This window comes from Palaemon carinicauda, chromosome 13 (assembly GCF_036898095.1).
Source record: "Palaemon carinicauda isolate YSFRI2023 chromosome 13, ASM3689809v2, whole genome shotgun sequence".
Classification (NCBI taxonomy): Eukaryota; Metazoa; Arthropoda; class Malacostraca; order Decapoda; family Palaemonidae; genus Palaemon; species Palaemon carinicauda.
Genome location: NC_090737.1, coordinates 119,789,499 through 119,813,774, shown reverse-complemented (window position 1 = coordinate 119,813,774; position 24,276 = coordinate 119,789,499). Strand labels below are relative to the sequence as shown.

At 43.6% G+C, this 24,276-nt stretch overlaps 1 protein-coding gene across 1 annotated transcript in view; it reads right to left on the bottom strand.

Moving 5' to 3' along the window:
• The window catches only part of LOC137652047 (uncharacterized), a 67,002-nt gene extending 43,222 nt beyond the window's left edge, over positions 1-23,780 (bottom strand). Inside the window, exons 1-3 of the mRNA XM_068385259.1 lie at positions 23,642-23,780; positions 5,627-5,742; positions 1,967-2,100 (exon numbers count right to left, since the gene is read on the bottom strand). Coding sequence (XP_068241360.1) covers positions 1,967-2,100; positions 5,627-5,732 — 240 coding nt within the window. The 5' untranslated portion in view covers positions 5,733-5,742; positions 23,642-23,780. The remainder of the gene's footprint in view (positions 1-1,966; positions 2,101-5,626; positions 5,743-23,641) is intronic.
• Between the last annotated feature and the right edge of the window lie 496 nt (positions 23,781-24,276).

The window sequence follows — 24,276 nt, the reverse complement described above, 5'->3', positions numbered from 1 at the left end:
TTCTTGAATAAAGGGGGGTTGGTAGTTAGCAGTTTAGTGGTACAGTATATAGTAGCCTTCTTTGATGACAGAAATGACCCACGGGTCTAGTTGCAATCTTTCCCAAACAAAAATTGTGTCATCCCTTGAAGAAAAGGTCCCATATATTGAGAACTCTGACCCGCAATTAGAAGGTTAGGTATTTCTATAAACTGATCTTAGTACATCGGTTAGAGTTCTGTTTTCTACTTGAGCCACTACTTAATCAATTTTAACTCCCTCCAACGCAGGTCCCAAAATAAGGGTAGAAATTTTTGTTTCACCGCCTCCAAGACTGAACCTACCAAGAAATAAATACCTGTTTTCTTCTCTTAATCACACAAAGGCTGATGATGCTTCGGTGGTTTCTTTTGGTATTGCTTTATCTAGGCAAGTCAGCTAACCAAAATTACAACCAAATTCTGATGACCAGTAAATTTCTCTTCTATGAAAATAAAAACAACCCCTATAATAGAATCTGCAAAGGAAATAAATTCAATTACAGTCTCTATCTGATTACCTACAAATAATATCTCTTTAGTTAACCTACTTGAATTTAAAGATTTTCTTTTATGAGGCACAATGATTAGATCACGACTAGTTATTAAATTGCCATCCAAAATAGGTCAGATAACTGATTAGTCATACAATTCAGCACGTCTCTGTTATAATATTAAGATACATTTCAGCAGAAAGGTTATGCTATTATTGAAAAGGTGATACTTCCCCACTTTAATCGTCTGTCTCTGAGTGTTCTTCCTTAACTTCCTTTTCTGCAGGAGAATCTGAGTGAACATCAGGTGATTTCTCAGTTTGTTTATCCTTAAAAAGTGGCATAGCTACAGTAGAGTGTATACTTATACAGTATTATCTTTAAACATACTAATGCATACATTAATCTTGGTAGCATTTCAGTGAGACGAGCTTCTAAGCCAAACACTGTTATTCGAAACATGATAATACCAATGCAAATTAGTTTGAAACTTTGTTCACCTCTTCAGAATTGAAGGGTATCATACGATACGCCATGTTATCCACATAAACAATATGAACCTTTTACTAACTTTAGGATGAGAAGCATTTATTTTAGTGAGGTGGGGGATATTAGGATCAGTGCAACTTGCTCAGTCTTCTGCTTCACAATCTAGCTGTCTTATAGAGCAACTAGAATTTTGCAAGGGTTCAGCAGTATGTAATGATCTTGAGGCTCTATGTGAGTCTTTCGAATCTGTGGAGTGCAGCGTAGGTTCATAACCCTTACTGAATAAAATGAGTAAGACCAGAATTATCAAGCCTACGTAAGGATTCACTCGGCTTCTGAAGTTTGACAAAGGAAGCAAGTGATGTCAAGAGCTTATGAAGCCCACCACCATCGATAGATGGCCTAAGTCGTGTGTTTCTAAAGGTACAGACGTGTCAATATTGTCGTCAACCCCGTTATAATCAACTAGCTTAGTCTTCCTTGGCTTCTCCCCTGAACTAATAGCAAGTATCCTTTTGTATTTAGAACTTTTAAAATGATCGGCATTCATTGAGACATACTTTTCCATGGGAGGTACCGAGAATGCAACACCCTTCACAACAATTATGTAAATCACAGTATTGCCCCCAACATGATACACATAGAATGTGGATCATTATCTCCTTGAAATAATTGCCATGCAAATTCCAGGAAATAATTTCCAACAAAACCACGGGAAGACATATTTGAGTACAGTAAGTTAGCATGCAATCGTGGTGAAGATAAACTAGATTAACTGATGTGGCAACCTGACCATTTCCCAATTTACCACTAGTCTTCCATTCCCCGTTAAAGGGCATGTATTTATTAAAGCAAAAGAAAATTGGAATATCTCTAAATTTCATGGGTAAGCGTTAATCAAACCTGGGCTTCTGGATAAAAAGCAATGTGAACATTGGGGAGACTCATAAAAAAATAAATACTTACAGAAAACGAATCATCGCAGGGGTTTGCAATGCATGTATTCAGAATACAATTCTTTTTACTTCTAGCTAATTCTGTTATCTTTGCAGATTTCAAAGGAATAATTACTTCTCCCTTGCAAAAATGGCTAGAGTTACCTGAAAGACATAAATGACATGAAGAAAATTAGGTTTCTTTGAGACATTGTTTAATATTCCAAAATTATTAACACATTTATCATATCAGTGGAAACATCAAAGAATGCTCTGTAATAATATAAAAAGCAAACAAGAGAAGTAGAACTTGGAAGCAAGCACAGTATACAGGACCCAGTTTAGCAAGTCACACAAAGTCACAAAATGTATGAATCTTATTTCAATGCCTGCCTTCCTCAATGATAACTACTAGTTTTAACTACTAAAGAAGATTACTCCAAATCTCTCTTTACGTTAACCTTTAGAGTCCCTTAGCATGAATTATTCTTAGAATGCAGGAGTACTTTACAAATTGGAAATACGAAAGATTAAAAACCCATTCATGCACTGTATCATTTTGGAGAATATGACAGAGGATCCTCCATTGCCTTTTTTCATTATAAATGCAGCGCATAAATTTCCAGATCTAGTACTTGAAGGCTGAAAGCAATTATACTCTACCCTTACAGCTAGTATCAAAAGAATAAAATAATAAAAAAAAAAAAAAAAAAAAAAAAGGATGCTACTTGTTTTAGCATACTGTATACTGTAGTTACCATCTTAAACAGAAATTTGAAATTTTGAAACTCTAAAAAGATTCTTAAATCATCTGGAACTGAAGTTTAAGGAAATTAGATTTATAATTGCTCATTTAAACTTATAATAAAGTTGCTAAATCTGTATGTTTTACTGTACTGCATAATCAAGTTTGTTAAATCTAAAGAATTAAATAAAATTTCTATGTTGAAATTATTGTTCTGCATATACAATTAAATTGCAGTATCCTAAATTACTTTGATGTTAAAACTTATTGATGTTAAAACTTATTGTGTATTTCATCAAAAAACCAAATTCAATAACTGTACACACCTTTAATCTCTATTACGACTAAAGGGTCCAGTTTGAGGAAGGGGGCAGGAACCAAAAAGCTCCTTTGCTATCAACCTCAGGATATTCCCTAAGTAAGATCCCAGAAAAGTCTTTTTTATGCCTTTTCCATTTACCCTAACTTTACCCAATGAGTGGATCACCATGATTGAAATCACATCACAGGAGGATGACTGCAAACAGTTATAGCCCATACAAGGCATAAAGCACATGTGGATCAACGGAGTCTTGAAACAAATATACATACATACATACATATACCAAGGCACTTCCCCCAATTTTGGGGGGTAGCTGACATCAACAAATGAAACAAAACAAAAAGGGGACCTCTACTCTCTACGTTCCTCCCAGCCTGATAAGGGACTCAACCGAGTTCAGCTGGTACTGCTAGGGTGCCACAGCCCACCCTACCCCGTTATCCACCACAGATGAAGCTTCATAATGCTGAATCCCCTACTGCTGCTACCTCCGCGGTCATCTAAGGCACCGGAGGAAGCAGCAGGGCCTACCGGAACTGCGTCACAATCGCTCGCCATTCATTCCCATTTCTAGCACAAATATTTTACTCTTTTTCAGGGTAATTTTGCTTGCTAAATGCCTTATAGGGGCTAACAGAAAAAAGTTAGACAAAAAATAATCAAGAAAGAGAAAAAGATTTAACAGTCCTGTGAAAAAAAGAGAGGTAGCAGCACATTATTAACTGTCAAGAAAGGTGGGACTATCTTTCTCACCTATCTGTTGTAAACTAACTACTGTACAATGTTAAAAACCCACCCAATGGCTGTAACAGCTCCTGGTGAAGTAAATCCTATTCTAAAAGACAATAGGTTTGTTTTCTTGTCAGAACCAATACAGTATATATAAAATCAACATCCAAGCATAGAATAGAAAGAGCAAATTGATAATCCATGTATGACAAATAACTGAAAGTGAGGAAAATTAGTACAACTTCAATAAATTCTTAGAGCAAAGGAATAAAAGAGCTTGCTGTCTAACAGACAGGCAAAGAATAAACTATCATAGCAATACAGTTTTCCAATCCCCACCAGGTGGAAGAGTTCTTGCACTTCTAGTGTGTCTTAAGGCATTTATAAACTGATGGGGATGTGTTAAAACAAATGAATAGCTATTGGGAAAGACATTTAGTGTGCAGATGGAAAAGCAGCAAAATACGAAATCCCTCAGAATGAGTCAATGAAAAGGTGCGTTTTACAAACGATTGAGGATTTCACTTATTATTATTATTATTATCATCATTACCTCCAACGAAGTTGGAAGGAGGTTATGCTTTCACCCCTATTTGTGTTTGAAATTTTTGTGTTTATTTATTTCTTCGTTTGTGAACAGCTTCCTGGCCACAATTTCAATCATAGAGTAATGAAACTTGCAAGGATTAACTGTTATGTAAAAATCTGGAAATTATTAAATTTTTGAAGGTCAAGCTTAAAGGTCAAGGGCAAGCAAAATGTCCAAAACATGTAATCAGCCATAAGTTTGGACATCGTTGTCACAGACTTCAAACTTGGTTCATATTTGAGTCTATGAAAATCCACGCCAATTAATGCATGTTAAGGTCAAAGGTCAAGGTCAAGCAAAAGGTCGAGAGATAAGCTGCCGCAGTGGAAGTCTGCGCTCTACTGAGAGCCCCTCTAGTTATTATTATTACTAGCTAAGCTACAACTCTAGTTGTAAAAACAGGATGTTACAAGCCCAAGGGCTCCAACAGGGAAAACTAGCCCAGTGACAAAAAGAAATAAGGAAATAAATAAACTATATATGAGAAATAATGAAGAATATAAAATATCCTAAGATCAATAACAATGTTAACAGACATCATGTGATATATAATCTATGAAGACAGACTCACGTCAGCCTGTTCAACATCAGATTCACTGCCAAGTTTGTACTTTTAAAGTTCCACCAATTCAAATACCTGATTAGGAAGATCATTCCACACTCTGGTAACCGCTAGAATAAAACCTCTGAAATACTATGCAGTATTGAGCCTTATGATGGAGAAGGCAAGACTGTTAGAACTAACTGCATACCTAGTATATACTATGTACAGGATGGTACAACCTGGGAAGATCTAAAAACAAAGAATAGTTTGAATTATGAAAATCTAATGCAATATGCATAAAGAACTAACTGAACGATGGCACCAGAGATTATTAATATTAGGAATAAGTCCTTGAGTTTTTGTCCTACAAATTAAGATGAGAGTAAGCAGCTGAAGAACAGTCAGGAGAACAATATTCAAACCAAGGTAGAATAAAAGAATTAAAATATTTCTTCAGAATAGGTTGATCGCCCAAAGTCTTAAGACTTTCTCAATAAGCCAATAGCTGCCCCTCCCCCCCCCTGCCTTTACTATGGTACTTGAAGTTCATATTCATTAACTGGTTCATCTTCCTTCACCTGACATTCATAAATAAAAACTAGATGTGATTCGTAAAAACATAACTAAATTAGAGTATTTTATATTTTAATGATTACAGTATATATTGTATACCTGAGAATTCTAATAAATGACAGGGTAACTAAAATCAAATAACAATCGTTATGATAACTTTAGTTTAAAATCCAAGTTATTCATACTGACCTCGTACCATAACGCTGAGTATTGTGTTGGCAACATCAGTACTCTTGGATCCTTCATCCGGATTTTCCGATAGAGACAAAGCAAATTCCTTCATAAAAGGCTCCATTATCTCCAACCTGGAACAAAATAAAGTGCAATATGTAAAAGCAAAAGCAGTTTGTTTTTTATTAAAAACTCATTATCTGTCTTAGCACAATTCAAAAACACTTCCACTAAACTAGGTAGACGTCTAGAGCTGGGCTCTCAGCATCTATGATAATTTTTTGTCACAAGCAACCTTGTGTTTGCTCCTAAGAACTCACAATTTTAATTTTTCTTATTTTCTTCATTGTAAATATGTTATTTTCCTTAGTAAAATAAATTTTTGAATATACTTACCCGATGATCATGTAGCTGTCAACTCTGTTGCCCGACAGAAAAATCTAAGGTCGGGATACGCCAGCGATCGCTATACAGGTGGGGGTGTACACAACAGCGCCATCTGTCGAGTAGGTACTCAGGTACTTCTTGTCAACAAGAACTCAATTTTCTCCTCGGTCCACTGGTTCTCTATGGGGAGGAAGGGAGGGTCCTTAAATTCATGATCATCGGGTAAGTATATTCAAAAATTTATTTTACTAAGGAAAATAACATTTTTCAATATTAATCTTACCCGATGATCATGTAGCTGATTCACACCCAGGGGGGTGGGTGGAGACCAGCATACATGTTAACATTAGAAGCTAAGTATCCCGTATTTCATTTTAGCAGTTATTCAAAATAACAAACATAAAATAAATAAGTACCTGGTAAGGAAGTCGACTTGAACCATTACTCTGCCTTTTTAAGTACGTCTTCCTTACTGAGCCTAGCGATCCTCTTAGGATGCTGAGCGACTCCTAGGTGCTGAAGTATGAAGGGCTGCAACCCATACTAAAGGACCTCATCACAACCTCTAATCTAGGCGCTTCTCAAGAAAGAATTTGACCACCCGCCAAATCAACCAGGATGCGGAAGGCTTCTTAGCCTTCCGTACAACCCAAAAAACAACAATAAAAAGCATTTCAAGAGAAAGATTAAAAAAGGTTATGGGATTATGGGAATGTAGTGGTTGAGCCCTCACCTACTACTGCACTCGCTGCTACGAATGGTGTAGCAGTTCTCGTAAAGAGACTGGACATCTTTGAGGTAAAATGATGCGAACACTGACTTGCTTCTCCAATAGGTTGCATCCATAACACTCTGCAGAGAACGGTTCTGTTTGAAGGCCACTGAAGTAGCGACAGCTCTAACTTCATGTGTCCTTACCTTCAGCAAAGCATGGTCTTCTTCCTTCAGATGAGAATGGGCCTCTCTAATCAAAAGCCTGATGTAATAAGAAACTGCGTTCTTAGACATCGGTAAAGCAGGTTTCTTGATAGAACACCATAAAGCTTCTGATTGTCCTCGTAATGGCTTTGTACGTCTTAAATAGTACTTAAGAGCTCTTACTGGGCAAAGTACTCTCTCTTGTTCGTTACCAACCAAGTTGGACAGGCTTAGGATCTCGAACGACTTGGGCCAAGGACGAGAAGGAAGCTCGTTTTTAGCTAAAAAACCAAGCTGCAAGGAACATGTAGCCGTTTCAGATGTAAAACCTATGTTCCTGCTGAAGGCGTGAATCTCACTGACTCTTTTAGCTGTTGCTAAGCAAACGAGGAAAAGAGTCTTTAATGTGAGATCCTTAAAAGAGGCTGATTGAAGCGGTTCGAACCTTGCTGACATCAGGAACCTTAAAACCACGTCTAGGTTCCAGCCTGGTGTGGCTAACCGACGCTCCTTTGAGGTCTCAAAAGACTTAAGGAGGTCCTGTAGATCTTTGTTGGTGGAAAGATCTAAGCCTCTGTGGCGGAAGACCGCTGCCAACATGCTTCTGTAACCTTTGATCGTAGGAGCTGATAGGGATCTTACATTCCTTAGATGTAAAAGGAAGTCAGCTATCTGCGTTACAGAGGTACTGGTTGAGGAAACTGCATTCGCCTTGCACCAGCTTCGGAAGACTTCCCATTTTGACTGGTAGACCTTGAGAGTGGATGTCCTCCTTGCTCTGGCAATCGCTCTGGCTGCCTCCTTCGAAAAGCCTCTAGCTCTTGAGAGTCTTTCGATAGTCTGAAGGCAGTCAGACGAAGAGCGTGGAGGCTTGGGTGTACCTTCTTTACGTGCGGCTGACGCAGAAGGTCCACTCTTAGAGGAAGAGTCCTGGGAACGTCCACTAGCCATTGCAGTACCTCGGTGAACCATTCTCTCGCGGGCCAGAGGGGAGCAACCAACGTCAACCGTGTCCCTTCGTGAGAGGCGAACTTCTGCAGTACCTTGTTGACAATCTTGAACGGAGGGAATGCATACAGGTCTAGATGGGACCAATCCAGAAGAAAGGCATCTACGTGAACTGCTGCTGGGTCCGGAATCGGTGAACAATAAATCGGGAGCCTCTTGGTCATCGAGGTAGCGAATAGATCTATGGTGGGCTGACCCCACAGGGCCCATAGTCTGCTGCAAACATTCTTGTGAAGGGTCCACTCTGTGGGGATGACCTGACCCTTCCGGCTGAGGCGATCTGCCATGACATTCATGTCGCCTTGAATGAACCTCGTTACCAGCGAAATCTTTCGATCTCTTGACCAAGTGAGGAGGTCCCTTGCGATCTCGAACAACTTCCTCGAATGAGTCCCTCCTTGCTTGGAGATGTACGCCAAGGCTGTGGTGTTGTCGGAGTTCACCTCCACCACCTTGCCTAGATGGAGGGACTTGAAGTTTATCAAGGCCAGATGAACTGCCAATAGCTCCTTGCAGTTGATGTGAAGTGTTCTTTGCTCCTGATTCCACGTGCCCGAGCATTCCCGTCCGTCCAGTGTCGCACCCCAGCCCGTGTCCGATGCGTCCGAGAAGAGAAGGTGGTCGGGGGTCTGAACAGCCAATGGTAGACCTTCCTTGAGAAGAATGCTGTTCTTCCACCACGTCAGTGCAGACCTCATCTCTTCGGATATAGGAACTGAGACCGCTTCTAGCGTCATGTCCTTTCTCCAGTGAGCAGCTAGATGATACTGAAGGGGGCGGAGGTGGAGTCTCCCTAACTCGATGAACTGGGCCAGCGATGAAAGTGTCCCTGTTAGACTCATCCACTGCCTGACTGAACATCGGTTCCTTCTCAGCATGCTCTGGATGCATTCTTGGGCTTGACTGATCCTGGGGGCCGACGGAAAAGCCCGAAAAGCTCGACTCTGAATCTCCATACCTAGATAGGCAATGGTTTGGGATGGGACGAGTTGGGACTTCTCTATATTGACCAGGAGACCCAATTCCTTGGTCAGATCCAAAGTCCATCTGAGATTCTCCAGACAGCGACGACTTGACGGAGCTCTTAAAAGCCAGTCGTCCAAATAGAGGGAGGCTCTGATGTCTGCCAAGTGAAGGAATTTGGCAATATTCCTCATCAGTTTGGTAAACACAAGAGGTGCCGTGCTTAGGCCAAAGCACAGGGCTTGGAACTGGTACACGACCTTTCCAAAGACGAACCTTAGGAAAGGTTGGGAGTCTGGATGGACGGGGACATGAAAGTACGCGTCTTTTAGGTCCAACGAGACCATCCAGTCTTCCTTCCTGACCGATGCTAGCACCGACTTCGTCGTCTCCATAGTGAACGTCTGCTTGGTGACAAAAGCATTGAGAGCACTGACGTCCAGCACCGGTCTCCAGCCTCCTGTCTTCTTCGCTACCAGGAAGAGACGGTTGTAGAAGCCCGGGGATTGATGGTCCCGGACTATGACTACCGCTCCCTTTTGTAGCAAGAGAGACACCTCTTGCTGCAAAGCTAGCCTCTTGTCCTCCTCCTTGTAGTTGGGAGAGAGGTTGATGGGAGTAGTTGCTAGAGGGGGATTGCGCCAGAACGGAATCCTGTACCCCTCTCTTAGCAACTTCACAGACTGAGCGTCTGCACCTCTGCTCTCCCAAGCCTGCCAGTAGTTCTTGAGCCTGGCTCCCACTGCTGTCTGGAGAGGAAGGCAGTCAGATTCTGCCTTTTGAGGACTTGGAACCCTTCTTCTTTTTGCCACGATGACTGTCGGCACGGGTACCTCCTCTGCTGGAGGTTCTGCCACGAAAGGGCGGGATGAACCTAGATGCTGGTGTGTCCATCCTAGGTCTAGGCACGGAAGGTAAAGAGACTTTACGTGCGGAAGAAGCCACCAGGTCATGGGTATCCTTCTGGATCAACGAGGCAGCAATCCCCTTGATCAGCTCTTCCGGAGAGAGACACTGGGAAAGCGGAGCAAACATCAACTCCGACTTCTGGCAAGGTGTGATCCCCGCAGACAAGAAGGAGCAAAGATGATCTCTCTTCTTAAGCACTCCAGACACGTACGAAGCCGCAAGTTCACCAGACCCATCCCGAATGGCTTTGTCCATGCTAGACATGATAAGCATGGCAGAGTCCTTATCCGAAGGGGAAGTCTTTCTGCTTAATGCCCCCAAACACCAGTCGAGGAAGTTGAAGATCTCAAAAGCACGAAAAACTCCCTTCAACAGATGGTCCATGTCAGAGAAGGACCAGCAAATCTTGGAGCGTCTCATAGCCAGCCTGCGGGGAGAGTCAACCAGACTTGAGAAGTCGCCCTGGGCAGAGGCAGGAACTCCCAAGCCGGGTTCCTCTCCCGTGGCATACCAGACGCTAGATTTGGAAGCAAGCTTGGTAGGCGGAAAGATGAAAGCAGTCTTTCCCAGTTGCTTCTTGGACTGCAACCACTCTCCCATTACCCTCAAAGCTCTCTTGGATGAGCGTGCGAGTACGAGTTTCGTGAAGGCAGGAGCTGCTGACTGCATGCCTAAAGCGAACTCGGAGGGAGGTGAGCGCGGGGTTGCAGACACAAACTGTTCCGGATACAACTCCCTGAACAGGGCAAGGACTTTCCTAAAGTCTAAGGAGGGAGGCGTAGACTTGGGTTCTTCTAAGTCGGAGTGCGGATCGTCCAAATGCGCAGCTTCGTCGTCATCAGATACTCCATCATCCGAATGCTGAGGAGGAAGTGGCAAAGGTGGAGCAGAAAGCTGAACGGCTGAATCCGGCAGCACGGGTGCATGCGTAGCTGCGGATCCAACATCATGCCGCTGCTGGTCAGTCTGCGAGCTGGCAACAACAAAAGCGGAGTGCTGGTGCGTGGGAGGGACTGCCGTGGGTTGCGGAGCATGCCGCATTGCGTCAAAACACGGCAGCTTGACAGCACCTTCCCACTGCTGATGCGGTAGCTCACGCATGTCAATGGAGGGTGCAGCATGAACATGCGTCTGGCAGGGTCGACTGCGCATCGGTGGTGGAGCTCTCACAGGTGGAGTGTGGGAGCAGGCAGCCGCAGTATCTGCTGAGCGCACAACCGTGGCAGGTTGTAGGTTAACAGGTGCAGTGTCAACCTTCTCCGCACGATACTCCTGCATGAAGGAAGCAAGCTGAGACTGCATAGTCTGCAGCATGGACCACTTAGGGTCTACCATGGTGGGTGCGGTAACAGACGGAGTAGTTGCCTGCTGCGGAACCACTCTACCTCTCTTGGGAGGTGTGCAGTCTTCGGAAGACTGCGGCGAGTCCGAACTGACCCAGTGGCTACACCTGGGCCGTTGGACTCGCTCGGAAGGGACCTTACGCTTGAGAGGTCATGAGACCTTGGTCCAACGTTTCTTCCTAGAAACTTCTTCCACAGACGAGGAATGATAGGGCTCATTCGTCTGTTTGTGGATGGGACGATCTCTGACAGATACGTCCGCAACCACTGAGGGTACATCCGTACGCTGATCAAGGCCTGTCGAACCCTTTGGTCCTTCGACATTGCTTCTCCCCTGGGCTTGGGAGCTTGCAAGAGGTCCCGGACTGGGAGGACGACTGGCACGAACAGATGTACCCTCATGCGCAACACTGACACTGACACTTTTCACTTCACTTGCACTCACTACACTTCCCACTGCACTTTGCGCTTTCAACTCTTTGACATCAGCCAAAAGTTGATTCCGGTCATTAGCTAATGACTCCACTCTGTCACCAAGAGCCTGAATGGCACGCATCATGTCCGCCATGGAGGGTTGAGCACTAGTAGCAGGGTCGGGAGTCACCACTACAGGGGAAGGAGTAGGTTGAGGGGCATGGGGAGAGGAAAAATCAAACGAGCGAGAAGAACTCCTCCTGATCCTATCCTTCTCTAGCCTACGTGCATTCTTTAGGAATTCGTTAAAATCGAATTCCGAAAGCCCAGCGCATTCCTCACATCGATCTTCCAATTGACAGGATTTACCCCTACAATTGGAACAAACGGTGTGAGGATCTATGGAGGCCTTCGGAAGACGCCTAGAACAAGCCCTAACGCTACACTGCCTGTACTTAGGGACTTGAGAATGGTCAGACATCTTGAATTCTTGAATTAGCCAAGGGTGAAATCCAAAATCTAGCAAAGTTCATTAACAATTAATCCAAATCTAATCAAAAAGCTTGATAAGCTAATGATAATAGTTCCTGAATAGCGAAAGCTAAAATCTAGAGCGAATACATCACCAAAATCGTGAAAAACAACTCCAGAAACAACAGCGTACCCAAGTAGGTCTTGCCGGTGGCACGACAGAGGAAAAATTGAGTTCTTGTTGACAAGAAGTACCTGAGTACCTACTCGACAGATGGCGCTGTTGTGTACACCCCCACCTGTATAGCGATCGCTGGCGTATCCCGACCTTAGATTTTTCTGTCGGGCAACAGAGTTGACAGCTACATGATCATCGGGTAAGATTAATATTGAAAAAAAAAAATTAACTCCATATTTTTCTATTGGCTTTCATTAAAGCTGCTTCTGGTGATGGATTGTGACAAAGCTTTGTCTACATGTGAACCTTACTAGTTTCAGTTCAGTAGAGAGAGAGAGAGAGAGAGAGAGAGAGAGAGAGAGAGAGAGAGAGAGAGAGAGAGAGAGAGAGAGAGAGAGAGAGAGAGAGAGAGAGAGAGAGACCAAACAAAAGTTAACTTCCTTGCCTGCAGTGCTCCAAATGCAAAGCCACAATTAAACTTTTAAAATTAAAGTGTTCATTGGATTAAAAGCAGTCATTGCCTGCAAGACAAATTTTGCATCACTAAAAATTTTGAAATTACCCTCTGTCAATTTTGCTAATTTTTCAATAGAAGTCAGAAAACCGTAAAGCTCTGCTGTACAGACAGATGATGCTACAAAGAGTGCACGTTTACATTTAAAAGAATAACTGCACACCCCAAATCAAATGCAAGCAACTATAGGTGAATGGTCTTGAATTAGGAGCATACGCTCTTCATAATTTGGCCCTCAGGCCTTAACAGCTCCATTGCAAGATTGTGGAGAAAATAATAATTTACTTTCTGGGCTCGAACCTGTGCCGCCCAGTGAATAAGCTCCATTTAGCACTTATTCTTAGGTAATTTACTGCTAAATATACCAGAGAAAAAATGTAAAGGAGTGCTAGGTTAACTAGCTCGTTCACCTATTGGTGTCGGTATAAAATTGGGCGTATAATCCAGAGGTCCCGCACTATTTAGATTCATCCACGACAGAAACCCCAATAGAGGAGAGCCGTTCAACCTCACTCGGTACTACTAACACTGCATCCGCTCAGAACCCAACTCCTTTTAGCACGTCTTGTGTTGTAACCCGCTTTTTTGTTGTGCTCTCGTTTTTCCACTTATTTTCATTGGATTATGGCTTCTTCGTCGGTTTCCCAGGAGACACCGTCTAAGTTAAGTACCAAGCTTGGTTTTGCTGTGTTTTGAGCAACCTAGATCGTTTAATATTTGAATTATAGGAGTTTATTCTCTTCGTTCATATCGATCTTGCTTGATTCCACTTACAGTTGGTACTCCTGTTTTGAGAGCTTTTAGTTTCACTCGCGGTGTTACTATATGTATTATTTTTATTATTAAATTTTATTTGTTATTGTGGATATTCATTATTTAGCGTTTAGAACCCTCGTGGTTCACTTTTTGGGCCGATATCATTTACGTATCGTTATGGCTGCCGACCTTCGTTGCTAGGCGGCAATGTTATTTTTTAAGCCATCAGGTGTGTCTTTTGTGATTTAATTATTATGTTGCATGCCTTGCCCAAAAATTTTTATGTGTTTATTTTATATTATCAACGCTATTACTATTATAATGAATATTGTGCTATTACTCCGTTTGATCTGTCTGGTTGGGGATCGTCAGTTGGTAGCCCTGCTGCTCCGTATCACGTGATCCTCCCCCATGCTCCCCCTCTCGCTAGGTGGGCGGCTAGGCTTCTCTCCCCCCCTCCCCTAGGGGACCGTTGCCTTCCCTCCTTTTAGAGGGGGTAGTTCAGTGTTTATGGACTTTGTCCTCCGGGTGTCCCGGCGGGTTCGTCTCTGTCTAGTCTGGTTGGCCACCGGTCAACAGAGTTGGATCCCGGTGCACCCTATTTTATATTCACTTATCACACTGGTTTATGTTATATGAAACCCTCTGGGTTCGGTTGGCGGTTCTTATCTACAGTTCCGCCCCCATATTAATTTATAACAGTTCCTATGATGATTATATGACAGATCACTATCCCGGAGTTCCTATACGAATTGGTTTTGGATACTTTTATTTCCCGGCCCGGGGCTTAGCCTCGCCCCGGGAAATCAGACACCATGTGTCTTAATTTCTTGTTGTTGCATCCTTTTTTATGCTCCCGGCTCGACCGGAATGGATGGCTATACTTTAGTCTTAAGTTAGACTTATGTTTAGGCCCGGGTCCTCCGGACCCGCCCCTACTTAAGAATATTACAGTTAAGCTCTAATCTTGTGTTAGGCTTATGTTAGGCCCGGGTCCTCCGGACCCGCCCCTACTTAAGAGAATTACAGTTTCTCATATACTATTCTTTTTATAGATGGTGCATTGTCAGACGACGGCCTGTGCAGCTGTTCTACATCAGCCCTGCGGCCATACCGTCTGTCGGTCTCACGCCCTCTGCGGAGTGCAGCTGGAGGATGTCGTGGTATGGCACCCGGATAACTGTGTGGTCTGTTTTGACCTCGTTACCACCCTTGGATCTGACTCGGTGAGTCCCGTTGGCTATGTTGCCTTCTTATTTATCTTACCTTTTTTGGCATACATACACTATTTAGTAAGATATCTATGGTCTTGAAGGACCACTGGGAGCCTTCCCTTTTTAATTCCCACTATTATTTCAGGCATCCCGGAGCAAAAGTCTGCGGCTCGGGCCACGCTGAAAGTGTGGGTTGGTGGTTTTTCCCGGAACGTGAAGTCCAAGCGGCCGTACGTCCTCTCCGAGGACTACTGTTCCTTGATTTACCCCAACGCCAAGTCTTCAGCCGCTGTGGCTAGGCATGTTGCAGCTCCCATCATTGCCCACATTGATGCCACCATAGCGGGGTTCATTGATCCAGAGCAGGATCCGTCGGACGCCCCCGGAGATCTAGAAGACAATGTTGCCTCCATGAACCTTGACGTGGAACCCATGTTATTGGATGATCCAGATACAGGTAGGGTGGTAAGTGAGGCAGGTGTTTCCGGCGCTGAGATTCCTATCCTCAGCCCCTCTCTTTCTTCTTCATCTGATCGCTCTTCCTTTCATGGTGTTTCTGGGGACCGTGATTCGTCCCAACGATCACACTCGGTTCCCCCCAAGAATAAGTCTAGAACCTTACCTAAAGCTCGTAAGCCTCATAAGGCTTCTCATGGTTCTAAACAGAATACAAACCTGTCATCTAAGGCTTCTGGCTCCTCCTCTAAGTCTCGCGACCCGGGAGTTCATTCCGCCACACCTGCTGCTAGCCCGGGCCTTTCCGAATCAGCCATGCTTCGCATCGTGTCGGAGATGCAGGCTAAGTTGGTATCAGAGATGCAGTCTAAGATGGACACGATGTTCTCTAACATCGGTCAGAGACTTGGGGCATTAGAGCAAGGTGCTCCGGAGCGAGTCCAAAGCTCTCTCATCCCGGATGCCTCTAAGCTCCCGCCGTTTGCCAAAAATAACCCTTGGCGTATGGCTCTTCATTCCCCGTTCTCAGACGGAATGTTAACTTTGGAGGGTCTTGGCACTCGTCCCCTAGAGGACTTTGAATTCTTTCCTCCTGGTCTGGCATTTCCATTTCATGGTTATGCCAGGCTTACCGAGGAAGCTTTGGTTCGGTTAGACAAGGTCCCCAAGGAGACAGTCATCTTCCCAAAAGAGCAAGCCCAATCTGTGTGGGCCAGATTCCTGAATGACATCGGCTGCACCAACACCATGTTGACGCCTTATAAGAGCTCCTTCACAATGTTCTTAATGGACAAAAACACCGTGACTCCATGTGTCAATAAGGTAGCAGAGCTTGCCTTCCAATATGCTCTGGAGGAGAAGCCCTTGCCTCCCATCCGAGAGGTGGATCCAATCTCCCTCCTTCTTCCTTCAGGCATTGAGTGTTGGGACAACGTCCATACCACTTTTACCTCTGGCAAGCTAGCAGCAGACTGTGCTTCAGTAATGTTTAGTGAGCGGCTTCCCCGTCTCCCGGAATCCCTCATTAAACAGGAGTATGATTCCCGCCTACGCATTGGCCGTACTCTGAACTTGGCCACTTCCACGGAGTCGATAGCCTTGACTTACGATACTGAGAGTATTTTTAAGTCTCTCAACAAGGCTACGTTGCAGTCATTATACTATGACCTGTATGACTTCGCTACTGCTAAACGCAGGTGTCGCAAACATGTCCTGGCAGAGGCGACTATTAGGCATGAACCTAATAAGCTTATCCAGTCCTCCTGTTGGGGTTCAAACCTCTTCCCTGAGGATCTTGTAGAGGAAGTCTTGGCGGAGGCCACTAGAGTCAACCAGAGCCTTAAAGCCCGTTGGGGTTTGACTCCTAAACGTAAATATGACCCTGCAAATTACCAAGCCCGGGGTAGGAAGAAGCTCCGTCCATATACCTCCACCCAGTTCAGGCAACAGCAGAGTGGTTCGTCCTTTTTCCGGCTGCCTCTTCCCCCATCTCCTGTTGCCCCTGCACAGCCTTCCACCTCTCAGGCTCCTTCGGACGACTATGTCACCGTTCTGCTCCCTAAGAGCCAGCTTTCCGGTGCCTCCGCCACTTCTCCTGCCTTTAACCAGTCGTATGAGGCTCATAGCTCTTCCCAGAGTTATGGTAGAGGTAGAGGCTACCACCGTGGTTCTAACCAGAACAAAGGCAGGGGAAGAGCCTTTCGCAGAGGAAAGAACTTCCGAGGCGGACGTGGAGGCAACTCCTCAAACCAATACTGAGGTGCAGCAGGTAGGGGGGAGGCTCTATGCCTTCCGCAACAAATGGAGGTTCAGTCCCTGGGCTTTCAGTATCATCTCCAAGGGACTGGGGTGGAGTTGGATTCAGTCCCTGGGCTTTCAGTATCATCTCCAAGGGACTGGGGTGGAGTTGGATTCAAGGACCTCCTCCTCCGAACAAATTTCGTCAACATTCCACTCCGGACCTGGTCGAATTTGTCCAGGATCTTTTACAAAAGAACGCCATACAAGAAACGAAACACCTGAAGTTTCAAGGTCGGCTGTTCAGTGTCCCGAAGAAGGATTCAGACAAGAGAAGAGTGATTCTAGACCTATCCCTTCTCAACTTGTCCATTCAATGCGACAAGTTTCGAATGCTTACCGTCTCGCAGGTGCGGACCTTACTTCCCCGTGGGGCCGTCACCACCTCTATCGATCTTACAGACGCCTATTATCACGTCCCGATAGCGAGACACTTCCGTCCGTACCTAGGCTTTCGCTTAGGGGACAAAAGTTACTCCTTCAAGGTGATGCCTTTCGGGCTCAACATCGCCCCAAGGATCTTCACAAAGTTAGCAGAAGTCGCTGTTCAGGAACTCAGAAATCAAGGGATTCAAGTAGTAGCCTATCTGGACGACTGGCTCATTTGGTCAGACACCTCCCAAAATTGCCTAAAAGCCACTCACAAAGTCATCCATTATCTTCAATCTCTAGGCTTCCAAATCAACTTCAAGAAGTCCCGTCTTCTTCCAAAATCGAAGTTCCAATGGCTCGGCCTGCAATGGGATCTTATATCTCATACTCTGTGTCTTCCCAGACCCAAGAGGTTAGAGATTGCAAGGAACACCAAACGCTTTCTCAAAGACAAAGTAAGTTCCAGACGACTCCAAGAGGGGATTCTGGGGTCCCTTCAGTTTGCCTCAGTGACGGATCTTCTTCTGAAGGCAAAATTGAAAGATATCAATCGTGTCTGGCGTTCGAGGGCGAACCGGAAGCTCCGGGACAGGAAAGTCCGCCTTCCTCCCATTCTACGGGAAAGACTTCTTCCTTGAACAAGAGCAAACAGTCTGTCAAAGTCAGTTCCCCTTCGATTTCCGCCTCCGAAATTAATCATTCACACGGACGCATCCTTATCAGGTTGGGGCGGCTATTCTCAGCTCAAGAAAGTTCAAGGTCTTTGGTCTCCCTTGTTCCGCCAATTTCACATCAATGTGCTGGAGGCCATGGCAGTTCTTCTAACCCTGAAATGTCTCGCTCTTCCCAAGAAACAACACCTTTGTCTGGTCCTCGACAGCGAAGTGGTGGTCCGCTGCCTCAACAGAGCCGGGTCAAAGTCAGGGCCTCTGAACCATGTTCTAGTAGCCATATTCTCCCTAGCAGCCTTGAACCGTTGGCATCTTTCAGCTGTCCACCTGGCGGGAGTCCGGAATGTAGTGGCAGACGCCCTGTCCCGGACCTCCCCTCTAGAATCGGAATGGTCACTCGATCTAAAGTCATTTCGGTGGATTCTCTCTCAGGTTCCCGGTCTCCAAGTGGACCTCTTCGCCACGGAGTCCAACCACAAATTGAGAGTATATGTGGCTCCCAATCTAGACCCTCAGGCTTACGCCACAGACGCCATGGCACAGAATTGGGACACCTGGGAAAAGATTTATCTCTTTCCCCCGGTGAATCTTTTGCTGAAAGTTCTAGACAAGCTGAGATCCTTCAAGGGACAAGTAGCCTTGGTCGCACCCAACTGGCCCAAGAGCAACTGGTATCCTCTCCTGCGAGAGTTGAGACTATACCCTCACCCGATACCCAATCCGGTTCTGTCTCAGATAGTACAAACACGCGTTGTGTACGCTTTCTCAAACATTCAGAGCGCCCTAACTTTATGGACCTTATGAAGTTTGCGGCCATGCATGGTGCCAATATTGATCCTCAAAACACCTTGTTCCTAGAATCGGATAAACGGGATTCCACCATCCGCCAGTATGACTCTGCAGTTAAAAAGTTGGCAAAATTGTTGATAGACTCAGACGTGAACTGTATGAACTTGAACCTTACAGTCACTTTCTTTAGATCTTTATTAGAATCAGGTCTGGCAGCCAATACTATCACCACTATTAAATCTGCTCTGAAAAAGATCTTCCTAGTGGGTTTTAACATAGACTTAACCGACTCTTTGTTAGCTTCAATTCCGAAAGCTTGTGCCAGACTGAAACCGGTTACTCGTCCTACCCCGGTGACCTGGTTCCTTAATGATGTACTCAAATTGGCTTCTGATACCATTAACAGTTCTTGTGATTACATTCCCCTTCTCAGGAAAACACTTTTCCTGGTGAGCTTGGCTTCCGGGGCAAGAATTTCTGAACTGGCAGCCTTGTCGAGAGACCCGGGTCATATTGACTTCCTGCCTTCGGGAGAGGTCCTTCTTTCTCCTAACAAATTCTTTTTGGCTAAGAACGAAGACCCTCAGAACAGATGGTCCTCCTGGAAAATTGTTCCCCTCACGCAAGACCCGTCTCTGTGCCCTGTTACTACTCTTAGGTCTTATTTATCCCGGACCTCCTCTAACTCCTCGGGGCCTCTATTCGTTAGAGAACAAGGCGGTACCATTACTATTAAAGGGATCAGGCAACAAATTTTGTATTTTATTAAACAAGCTAACCCTGACTCTTTTCCTCTTGCACATGATATCAGAGCGGTTGCTACTTCGGTGAACTTTTTTCACCACATGAATTTTACGGACCTTTCCAGGTATACAGGGTGGAAATCACCGTCAGTGTTCAAGAAACACTACCTTAAACATTTGGAAGCCCTAAAATTTTCTACAGTAGCCGCAGGGAGCGTATTTACTCCCAGGTAACTCACAGGTTAATGCCTTGTCTCTTTATCTCTCCCTCCTACCTGCCTCATTTATACCCTATTGTATTCGTTGGTCTCGCACCTGAATACTGTTATTATATTTGTAAATTTTTAAACTCCTGAGTATCTGTATATATTACCACTCACGGCATTATTATACCTACCTTATTGGATTTATGTTCATATTTAAGATACCCTTATAATTGTTTTTTGGTACTCATCTCTGATTAAAGCATCCTGTATTTCCCTTACGCTTATGTTTTTTCCTTTATTTTGCAAGTTTGGTGACATTTCTCTTGTATAGATTCACTGGGCGGCACAGGTTCGAGCCCAGAAAAGGGATTTTGACGTAGGAAAAATCTATTTCTGGGCGAGGGACCTGTGCAGCCCAGTGAACCCTCCCAGCTCCTCTCCCTTGGAGTCCCCAAACTTTGGGTGCTAAGGAGTTGGGTTCTGAGCGGATGCAGTGTTAGTAGTACCGAGTGAGGTTGAACGGCTCTCCTCTATTGGGGTTTCTGTCGTGGATGAATCTAAATAGTGCGGGACCTCTGGATTATACGCCCAATTTTATACCGACACCAATAGGTGAGCGAGCTAGTTAACCTAGCACTCCTTTACATTTTTTCTCTGGTATATTTAGCAGTAAATTACCTAAGAATAAGTGCTAAATGGAGCTTATTCACTGGGCGGCACAGGTCCCTCGCCCAGAAATAGATTTTTCCTACGTCAAAATCCCTTTTTTAAAAGACCCATTTTCTGAAGTCTTCCTATCAGAGTTTTTTGACCTGATGGGAATCTAAGATACTGTACTCTCTTTGTGAAAGTAGGTCTTGCTAAGCTTGATGTAACACTTCTCTTTACAGCCTTCTTATTTAGTCGTCGAGGGGAATGGTGAACCTCGAAACTAATCTTAGATATACCTAAATTTTTAAAAAGATTCATCATCTTTCTTTACAGAAAAATATCATAGGACTTTCTTGTTCTTGGAGACCACAGAGCACCTCCGTCAAAACTATTTTTGGGGGGTTAGAGTGCTGTGTGGTCTCTAAGAACAGGAAAGTCCTTGAAAACCACACAGCATCTTCCAAAGAATAAGTTTTTCCTTTGTGAAAAATGACAAATATTTGAAAGTAATTCTTATTTTTCCTAAATATACAAACCCTCATCATTTATGTAGCAGAATGATAACAGCTGGAATATCACAAATTTTTAAGTAATTTGTATTTTTCCTAACATACTTACCTAGAACTACCTTCTTAGGAGTTACTGGTTAACTCTACCTAACCGACCAGCTTTTTGTATAGTTTACCCTCTTCCCGTTTTCTACAAGGTCAACCTCTGGCAGTGTGGTACATGCCCTGAGGCGACCCGGGGACGGGCAGCGTGCTACCTCAGGTCGAATCGTCAGTAAGTTTCTGGTTGCGACGTGATCAACATCTCGCCTCGCTACAGTTAAACTTTAAACGAGATGTTAACAACCGTTTGGTAGTTGCCTGGTGGTAGCAGAGGAGGGCAACTGGCTCTCCCACTGGCTACTGGTAAACCACTTTGATAGCAGCTGGGACTTTCTAGGGGGATGGTGGTGGAAGCTAAGTATGAGCTAAGAATGGTGGGTTTAGGAGAGCCTATAGGTCTATCTGCTGAGTTATCAGTAGCCATTGCCTTACCCTCCTTGGCCCTAGCTTGGGTGGAGAGAAGGCTTGGGCACTAATCATGTGTAATATAGTCAGTCTCTAGGACATTGTCCTGCTTGACAGGGCAATGTCAACTGTCCTTTGCCTCTGTTATTCAAGAGTAGCCTTTAAACCTTAACCCTTTTACCCCCAGGCTATTTGAAAATTTCCAACCCTTAACCCCCAGGGGGTTATTTTTTTCCCCAGCACATTTTGCAGTATATTTTTTTTAAATTGCTCTAACAGCCTTAATTTTTGTCATAGAGAGGTCAGGTTGGTCTCAATCTCTTGGAAAATGCCTGAATTTTTTCAAAAAATTATCAAAAATATGAAAAAAAAAAATTCTAAAGCATTTTTTTTGCAAGGACGTACCGGTACGTCCATGGGGGTAAAGGGATGGCTTCTGTGAAACATACCAGTACGTCCTTTGGGGGTAAAAGGGTTAAAAAGACTCAGGTTTGTATACTGTAATTTGAACTGTAGGGTTGCAACATTTATAAGAGCAGGCGTTATGATGTTGTCAATAAACGTCTCAACCAAACTGGTTTCAAGGAGTAGTGATTTCTCTATCGATCTCTGAGAAAAGTTTGGAAAAATTTTGGCCAAACAGTGATTTGTGATCTCCAAGACTTTGTTACTTTGACTTCAGAAATACAGTATAACTGACATCAAAATTCACCAATCACTATGGTTCAACTGGAATTTATGACGATATCAAAACTGTTTTCCATAGGGATCATTATCAACTTGATAGCTAAAGAGTTAAGGAATGTCATTAGAAGTCATTGCTACAATAAAAAAAATTCAAAACCTGACAAGTTGACAAATTTAGTGGTAAATTAGCCATGTAATACCATCACATATAAATCATCGTCTGTTATGCACAGAAAGGTTTTCTATTACATCGATGCAGTTTCCTTATAATGCTATTTTTACCCCATTTCTAATGTATGTCAGTCCACTATCTTCAATATATTTGTGCAAAAGACTAATTCATTCTAATTACAAATTTAATAATTTTAACCATTTTAACCAGCAAGGTTGGTAGCGTCGCGGATTTCTATTGCAGAGGTCCCGAGTTCGGTCCCCGCCAGGGACGCGAATACCGTGAGACCTTCTACCGGGGGGTACTCCCAGGGTGGCGCCTGGGGGGAGGTTAGAGGGGACTAGTGATAGTCCCTGCTGGCTAATGGTCGCCCGAGGAGAACGATGTAAATCGTCTCGGTGGAGACCTAAAACCTGCAACTTTAACTTTTATCATACCTTTCAGAACTGTACCAATAATAATAAGGGTTTTATTCTATCCTGTTACCGGTCATAGAAACAACACTGTACGCTGAGCACGAACACGACATCCTAAGTTAGTAAAGGTTGATGGTGGGTGTAAAGTTAAGAAGGAACGTAAGGTTTATATATGAATTTGTTTCGATTAAACGGCAAGTATTTAAGAGTGAAAAAGTAATGGTGAACTCTTCTAATTGAAATCTACCATAAAACTGATAGCTTGTGTTCACAATTCCCTATGAATATAGAAAAAAATAATGGAAAATATAGTGACAACACAACTTGCCTATTAAATTGGGCAAGCACAATAATGGTGACATTTGGTGTCTTCTTTTGGGACTTTTTTGGGGCGATTTGCTTTTCAGTAACCAGTAAGACAAGCTAGGTTTGATAAACTATCACGAAGACTTTCATTCAGTAATAGGGCCTAGTCTAGAATACATAAAATATAAACTACCTAACCTAACCTTCCCTATCCAAGGTTTAAACAAACTACTACTCGTTGGGTGCAACTATTCTGAAGCTTTATCCAACAAATGGTCAACGGAGCCTTTGTATATCAGCGGCCAGTTCCTCACGCGTTGATTAAAAATGGACGTCGACTAACCTAAACTTTTCCCTCTAACCTAACCTACAAGCCGTGTCCTAACCTACTTCCCTAAAGGGGGGGGGGGGGCTGACGTCCCCTTGCAACCCCCCTTACAATGCCAAATATTAAGTTGAACATAATAATACATACAGGTGGCCGCTATCATACATATACCCCTAGCTAGTCACCGACCCCCCAAAAATTATAAGTTCGCGAAAAGTTTGACATTAGACTAGTTAAGCCTCTGGTCCTGTGTTCAGCGAACGTTTGAATACTATACTGGTATTTGGCTATAGTCTATTTGTCCCCGCAGAAAGATTTATCTACTTTCACATTTAACTTCAAACTTACTCAATAGACAATTCAACGCGATGATAATGTTCCAAGTGTGTTTGAAAATTAAAACTTGATAGATCCTGGTTCCTTCTTGCTCACTCCGCAAAATAAGTTTGCGGCCACTCTACCTTTTTATAGATGGGTGCAAAGCTTCTTTAAGCTTATTCTTATTATTGTTATTAAGTTTATATTACCTGTGCCTTAAATAGATCAATACCGTAATGAGATTCTCAATCATTACTTTTATTCCATTCTACCTTGAAATTAGATAGGATAATACCTTGCTATCATCAGTTTTGGCAACCTATTGTGGTCAGTTTGGACTTCTTAAATTCTTCTTTTATATGCATTCCCTACCTATAAATGCAGCCAGATCCCTGCTAGGATTTTTCAGCGAACCTAAACTTATGTCTACATTCATTAGCTGTCCCAATTTTGGGCATAAAAATAAATGTTCGGTAGTATCTTCTTCATCTTTGCACAGGTCACGCAAATTATCTTCACATTTTCCCCTAAGATTTGCTTTTCTTTACTGTTTTGTCTTTTCCTCCACATTAGGTTTAATACTTCTTTTTTGTTCTTTTCTATATTTGTTTCACTAAATAAAAATAATCCTACCATTTTCTTTAGGTCTTCCTCGTAGGGTTGTT